The 7931-nt window shown below is 42.9% G+C and overlaps 1 protein-coding gene across 12 annotated transcripts in view; it reads left to right on the top strand.

Annotated features, from left to right (window-relative positions):
• grin1a (glutamate receptor, ionotropic, N-methyl D-aspartate 1a) overlaps positions 1 to 7931 on the top strand; it is a 56180-nt gene that overhangs the window by 939 nt on the left and 47310 nt on the right. For 4 of the 12 annotated variants that reach the window (XM_024299961.1, XM_024299954.2, XM_024299963.1 and 1 more), the window contains exon 1: positions 5944 to 6372. The exons of 1 other annotated variant lie outside the window; for it this stretch is intronic. In XM_024299961.1, the coding sequence (XP_024155729.1) occupies positions 6124 to 6372 (249 nt within the window). In that variant the 5' untranslated portion in view covers positions 5944 to 6123. Of the gene's footprint in view, positions 1 to 5550; positions 6373 to 7931 lie in introns of those variants that run through there. 7 more of the 12 variants (XR_002922290.2, XM_024299962.2, XM_024299953.2 and 4 more) reach the window with 4 other exon arrangements.

Below are 7931 nucleotides of genomic sequence, written 5' to 3'. Positions count from 1 at the left end.
TGCAGTTTTCCATAAATTGATTATTTACTTCTTAATTGATTTTATACCTTTTAACCAACATAATCTTGTTCATATTAGTGCTGGCACAAACAGTTATTTTAGTAGTCAAATAATCACTGATTCTTTTTTCCGATTAGTCATTTAATGGGGTCATGCGCAAAGTGGATGTAAAACACACATCTTATCCATCACTACCTTTAAACTAACTAAAGACTAAAGTATTTATTTCCTTAGTGACTGGACCCATTCTCTCTGGCATAACTGGTATGATTCTGAACAACAGAGATGAATCTTGAAGTGGGAAGGGCATGCCAAACATGGTTTTCAGTTCCTCAGAAATGCCAGTGCAGCCTAAAATTGAAAATACTGCGACCTCTTTATCTCTGTCATATCTCTTGCCAGGAAACTTTTCCTGAAAATGGACTGTAAGGAAATGCTGTTAGTTTGTACCGAGTTTTCCAGCCATAAAAGACCTGAGAGTGTGATGATTCTGTGGTTTAGTTTGTTTTTTGTTGTGTTTGGTCATGTTCAGAGTTGCCCTTTCTCATTCACACCAGTTCAATCATGGTTCACAGCAGTCTTCATTTCTGTTAAATGCAGTCAGCCTATCCTGGACAGGAGGTCAAAAACTTGTCTCTTGATGCTTTACTTGAATCAAGGAGTGGACAGATGATGATTACAATCAATCTGCACACCGAAGGTGCATTTGAAACCACAATACGTTATCCTGCTTTGGACAGACACACAGCAGTTTAGCCTCTCACAGCTGCATGTCTGAGACCTTCGGTTTCCAGGAAAATGAAGTCAGAGCTGGGTTTGTTTTGAAGCTGGCATGCATAGGTGCAGACGGATGTCCACACATGCTGAGAATGTAGTGTCAAGTTATTCTATCAACTAAAAGACAACAAGAAAACTATGTTAAACTATGTTATTACAAGTTAAAAAAACATCAGAAACAGTCTACGTACTATGATGTGGTAGAATTTAAACTAACAAACTCAAGGACTTTGAACAAATAAAAAAGAAAATAACTATGGAAAATATATTTTCTTAACACCGTTCATTTGGAAGTCAAGCTCTGTCTCTTTAGTCTCAGTAGACTAGAGTCGTTTAGAACACAATCCTACAAGTGTCCTCACTTCACCTCTGCAGGCAGACTCACTGTCATTCTGTCAGATTCAGCATAGTTGTGCAGATTTTATGATTGTGCTACTGATTTGAGATGCAATCATAAAAGGGCTCAGCAACCATCCCTGTGGGACCCCAGAGCTCAGAGTAAGAAATGAGGAATAGAGTCTAAATTCAGAGACCAGGACTCATTAGAAACAGTTACAGGACAGAGAGTATAAGGAGCAGGTACGCATGTTAGAGATGCACTGGGACTTTATGGTTTATATTTTACCAAAATGAATTTGCACATGGTGTTTTATTTTGAAAATCGGATGGATTCTCTTGAAATAGATGCTTTTTATTCTACCTCCATGCTGAAGGAACTGAGCATCTCATCCACTGAATGCGTATCTGGAAGGTTTGCTTACTCTGAGACTTAAAAAAAGTCCATGTTGGTTGAGCCTGCAGGCTTTGCAGCTTTTAAAAATCAAACTAGAATTTTAAATGCAGTTCTGCTCTCCCTGCAGCCTGACTACTTCAGCTCTGCATCAGGACAACGTGTGGCTTCTATAATTTATGTGAGGAGTTCACACAACATAAGAAACACATCAGAGTCAGGCGGGCATCCATCTGCATGTTTCCTTCAGGCACTTCCCTCGCTTCATTGTTTCTGTCAGGACTTCTCTTTCTACCGCAGCAGCAGCATTCAGGAACACAGTAAAGAGGAGATTTTTACTCCTCGTTCCTGTATCCTTTAAATGTTTTTCAGATAAAGATATTCAGCCCAAAATCTGCATGATCATCTTTGGATTGTTCTTCACAAATTTCCCAACTGCCCTAGCATGTACAGAGAGCACTGTGGTTGGGAATGGTAGTGGCCAAAAAGCTTATTCTTCTAAATTGGAAATCAACAACTCCTCCCTCCTTTGAGCATTGGCTGGCAGAGATTGTACATGCTAACCTGCAGCCAGATGGGCTGCGGTTCTGCAGATTGGGCTCACAGTACAAATTCGACATTGTTTGGAAACCCTTTCTGGCCCACTACTCTAAAACGTGAACTAAAACACTGAAGAACAGGACTCTCTAACCGGAGAAGGGCTTTATCTGGGACACTCACAAATAGAATTTTGCATTTCTCCCCTCTGTGCAAGTTGTGTCTGACTGCTACATTCATTTATGTCAGGGATGTCAAACTCAATCGCACAAGGGGCCAAAATCCAAAACACACCTTAGGTCACGGACAGAATAAACATTTATTAAACAGTAAAAATACATTTCTAAAACTATAAACCGTGACTAAACCATAGTAAAGCAGACAATAGAGCAGTGATGTGTGTCCATTTACTGGTTAGCACTAGCCGTCCTATGGGAAATTCTATTAAACGTTAGCGGACTTTAGCTTTATGTGTTAAATCCTTTCATATCTTTTATGAATCTATTATTGATCTATTAAACTTAAATCAATTCAAATCAATTAATTGATTCATTTACCCAACCCTACTACTGGCTGTGAGGCAGGAGCGCTAACCACTGCACCACTGTGCGACCCTTGAGTAGAGCCAAATATGAAGAAAATGCATTTTTCTTGAGTTTTTTTTTTCTGTCAGGTTTGGTGAAGGGAGGAGAGCTGGTTTTCTGCTGTGAAGCATGGGGGCGGCAGTGTCATGTTGCTGTGCTGCAGAACTGTTTTCTTCATCAAAAAAAAAAAAGTGAAATAGGTCTGGAGCCATGTTTAGGTCTGAATCTGTCTGGCAGAAAGCACAAAAACAGACTTTAGTTCTCCTCTTACCAAACCAGTTAACTAGTGAAAGGACTCCTCCTCCTCCCCACCATCACCTTAAAATAATTAAAGGCTTTTACTTTAAGATGACAACGAGGAGGAGAAGCTTTATGGTTGGCACACATGTACACAATGCAGACCTCCCTTACTCTGCAGAAGGCTGTGGGTGGAATGAGTCTTCTCCTGAGTGGGCGCAGCCTGAGCGCGCTGTGGAGTGTGCATCCTCACACACTGCAGCCGGCAGTGGTCTCTGTGAGCAGCTGCCTGCACTTGTTTTTGTGAATTCTGACCTGAGCGAGCTGGAGAGCTCCCGTTTCTCTGTGGAGTGGACAAACAAGCCGGCGTGTTACGTAACCATGCAGACATCGGTCCAGCTTTCTTGGGAAGTGGGCTGGAAGGGGCAGGAGGACTCATCCAATAATCAGCCTTCATGCCAGTGGGACCAAACTGGTTGTGGCAGTCACGCTCAGGCTGGGAGGCTAATCACTGAGTGCTCTGGTTAACAACATTACTCTGCTCAGTAACTTCTATAGATTCTGCACTGACAGGAACTTCTCTTTCACTGAGCTCCGGAGGAACGCCACTGTCCAAAACCCTCCCCGGAATCACTCCCCTGACAATTTCCTCCCAGCAGATTAAACACTCATAAAACGTTCTTTGTGTGTCACATGAGATGCTGGGTAAAATTAGTCATCGAATTTACTGATTTGAGTTTTCAGTCAGCAGTTTTAGACAGATATCACTTCAAAAATAAAACAAAAATAAGGTGTTCTACATTTGCTAACATTTACCTGTATCTCTAATAGAATTTCCCCTTTATTCTGGTTTTTAAGTCCCCGTAAGACATTTTTTTTTATTCTAAAAATACATTCCCAGTAGTGTTTTAATTATGATTATGAAGTTTTTAACCAAAATCCCACAACCTAAATGTCGTAAAAAGACATTTTTCATGTTGATCTGAATTCTCTGCTCCCAAAATCTTCTCTGTGGGGGCGTGGCTATTGGAGCTGAGCTGAGCACCCCCCCTTTCTGATTATGATAGCATCTCTGTCTCGCTAGCTAAAACAAAAAATGATGTGGCTAAAAACTTTTTCTAAACATTTTCTAGGACAGTTTCTGCAGAGCGGCAGGAGTTCATTTGGATTTTGCCTCTAATAAAGCCTGAGCAAACCTGCCCCCCCGTCCCTTTTCTGAGAGCTCTCTGTTCATACTCTCCTGCTAGTTTACAGTTCATCACACCTCTTTTCTATTTGGTGGATACATCAGGATAGAATGGAGTAGAGAGCTTGTGTCCCGCCCAATGCGTTTTCTTTATCACAAATAAGCTCAAAAGTGGAATTTTGAGCACAAATTTCTTCATAAATGTCCTCCATCATCAGAAAACTGCCACAAGAACATGTTAAGAACCCAAAAAACATAAATATAGGTGTTTAAGTAAAATAGAAGTTCTAGTTGATATTTATTGGTAGATTATTGTTCTTTATTATTATTTAAACACATCTGACATTTTTTAGCAGTACAGAATCTCCACATAACCCTTCATAAAGAATCCAGTGAAAAAAGAAGCACTGTCAGTCCAGTTTTATCTTTAGACTGAGCAGAGCTCTGAAGACTAGAAACGTTAGACAAACACTTTGCTTCTTTGTGGCCTTCCTCTCCTTCACCAGCTATAGGGCTGATATTCTGTTTGAAATGTTAAAAAGTTTCTTCACTTTGCTAAGAATATCATAAGGAATGTGTGCGGGGAATGATAACCTAATGCTACTGAGAACCATCAGTTATTCAATCCTTAACCCTTTGACACCTGAGCTCCAGTGTTTGCGCTCTTTGATTTACTGAAACTTTTCAACCTTTAACACAATAATTCCAGTAGATTTTGAAGGAGAAAAGCAGCGTGAGACGTTTTAGGCTATTTAGACGTTTTGTCATTTTTCAGCTAAATCTTAGCTGTTTTGGCCAAACTAAGCTGCTGTTTTTTTGTTTTAGTTTTTTAAGTTAATTTGACATTTAGTTAATATTTTAGCTGGCCATCAGCTTCAGTGATTTCAGCGATCAGCTTCAGCGTTTTTAGCTATCAACTTCAATGTGCTCAGCTATCAATTTCAGCATCTTCAGCTATCAGTTGCCCTAGAATATTCAGTGGCCAAATTCAGCTTGCGGCAAACGTTATTGCAGGTAATGCTATATATCTAGTTCATAATTATGGAAAAAATATGGTTTTAACGTTTTAAATATGTAGTTAGAGTGTTCACAAGATGTTAATCCTGTTCGGCTCATGACCTAAGGTGTGTTTTGGATTTTGGAGTTTGACACCCCTGCTCAAGTTCTCCATTTGGACTTCAGATTCCCTTTTTCACTGAATCTCTGAATGAGGACAGATACTGATAACTGGACTGGAGGCTGTTTCTGGCCTTCTTCATTTTGGGGGGGGTTTATGTGCGCGCGCATGTGTGTATGCGTGTGTTGGATCTGCACACCCGTTGTCGGCTCCTGCTCCTACTTCAGGCGCGTGAAGAGCCCCTTTGAGCTCGCGCTTGTTGTAAAAAGCTTGTTTCCATGGTAACCGGTGGGGGTGATGCTGGTCCCCGCAGAAACTCTAACGCGCGCTCCGCTCTCAGCGCGTATCCGCGCCTGCAGATGATTGATGGGTGGGCAGAAAGAGAGCGCGAGGCAGCACACTTCAAACAGTTCGAAGCGGCGCGCGCGGGACGGCACCTTTAAAGCTTGCGCTCTTTGAAGACCACCGCGCGCACAAAAGCAAAAAAAGGTCTAAATGTGTTTAGTGTCACGCGCATGAAGCGCCGCGCGCGTGTTTAATCCAAAATCTTTGATGCTGTCACACTGCAGTTCCGGCATCGAGCGCGCAGAGCAGCGGGAGCGCGCAGCACCGCCGCGGCGCGCGTCACAGCTGTCAGCACCAAGGACAGCGGCGCTCAGAGCGCGCGGAGCCGCCTCCGGACCGACACACCGGAACCGTCACCACCGGGGAGGGTCTGACTCGGAGGGACAAAAGGGGGGTGTAGCACGCGGTTGGACGTCCCAGCTGTCCATGACATGATCACGCGCATTCCTCCGCAGTGCTCTGGTTTTTTTCTGTCCTGGTTTTCTTTTACCTTCTCGTCTCCCCCTCCCTCGCGCTCACCGCCCACCTGGATCTAGTCCGCCTCGTTCTGTGTGAGCCGAGCCCCTCCGACAGAAGCGGCCGGGCTGCGCTGCGCCGTCTGCTCCTCAAGATGCGCCTCTTTCTGCTGGCCGTGCTCTTCTGCTGCTCCGTGGCGCGGGCCGGCTGCGAGCCCAAGATCGTTAACATCGGGGCCGTCCTGAGCCAGAAGAGGTACGAGCAGGTCTTCAAAGACGCCGTGACCCAGGCCAACCAGGTCTACGGCAGGGACAAGTTCAAGCTGACCGCCATCTCTGTTACGCACAAGCCCAACGCCATCCAGATGGCTCTGTCCGTGTGCGAGGACCTCATCTCCAGCCAGGTACTCCGCATGAGAAATCCAGCAGCGCCTCACTGAGCAAAGTTGCAGCTGGGGAGTCCGTCAAGCTCTAATTTAAGCATTGCTTCTTCTAAAACGCATGCACGGACTGACCCAAACCCTCCACGTGAGTGCGTTTTCTTCAGCTGGAACACAATGAACTCTCAGATCCAAACGTTTCTGCTGCAGGATGACGAGGTTCAGTAGCTCTGCTTCATCCTGCACAGTTTTTAATGTGGTCTTCATCAAAAATACAGTACAAAGGAGACATGCAGGTGGTTTCTGTTATCCAGATGTTAAAATCCTGCTCAAAGAAAACAGATCTCCAGTTATCATCTCTTCTCATTGTGCATCAGATGCTCCTCAGTCCTGCTCCATAAGTAATGCATGAGGAGCTGCAGCTCTCCCACACGCAGAACATGTTCTGCTGTGAAGGAAACAGTTTCTGAGCACATGAAGTCCTGCATGCATGTGAGGATGACTGCTGCTTGGAAAATATTAGTCGATTATTTTAATAGTCAACTAGTCACCGAGTATTAAACCACGTGTCAAAGTCGAGGCCCAGGGGCCGGATCCGGCCCTCCAGATCCTTTTATTTTATTGTTATTAATGGCCCGATGTTATCTTGCGCTTATTTCTAACTTGTATAATTTTGACAAATGGAGAGTAAAATATTGAGTTATAATATCAAAATCTAAAAACGCTGAAGCTGATAGCCAGCTGAAATATTAGTTAAATGCCAAATTAGCAAAAAAAAACCCCAGAAAAAACACCTAAGTTAGCCAAAATACTTAGCATGTAGCTGAAATATTACCTAATCTCCAAAATAGCCTAAAAAATCTTAGTAAATGGCAAAATAGTCCAAAAAGCTAACAGAATGTCAATAAAACTTTCAACTTTACTACATTCCGACTCCATATAATATAAAGTAATGACTAATCGACTATTTTAATAGTCGATTAGTCGACTAATCGTGACAGCCCTAAAAGGAAACACTCATGCAGGCCAACAGCTTGCAGAGCAAACATCAACCTGGAGGCTTTTAGATCAACTTGTTTGATTTCTTTCTTTTTTTTTTCTGGAAATGCCTCTGAAAGTGAGATTATAAAAGGATCATTAGGTAGAAGCTTCGTCGCTTTCTAAATAAAAATGGCTTCAGGCATTTCTCTCCTGTCCCATTTTTGGTGATTTATCAGTTTATTAGAATAAAGAAGCAATTATTGTGGGTGTTTATTCTAATGAGTCATAAAAGCAGCTCTATTTTTGCTCTTATTCTTTTTAAAAAACAAAAAACAAATCCTGAATGTTGTAATTACCTAATTTCTAAGATCTGCTTTCACCAGATGATGTGTTATGATCTTTCCGCACAGTCACAGATTTAAGGAAGGGGGTGCTACATTCAGTACACACAGATGCAGCACAAATGGTGGGACTTTGGTCCAGATGAGACGAGCTTGCAGGTGACAAAAGCTGCTCAGAAGGACGGCGTGTGGCAGATGGAGGAGCTTTTGCTTGCAGCCATCCTTGGAAGATAGTCCTCATTTTTGACCTAGCCATATGGA

This window comes from Oryzias melastigma, linkage group LG12, assembly GCF_002922805.2.
Source record: "Oryzias melastigma strain HK-1 linkage group LG12, ASM292280v2, whole genome shotgun sequence".
NCBI classification, from domain to species: Eukaryota; Metazoa; Chordata; class Actinopteri; order Beloniformes; family Adrianichthyidae; genus Oryzias; species Oryzias melastigma.
This window is presented reverse-complemented; position numbering and strand designations above follow the sequence as displayed.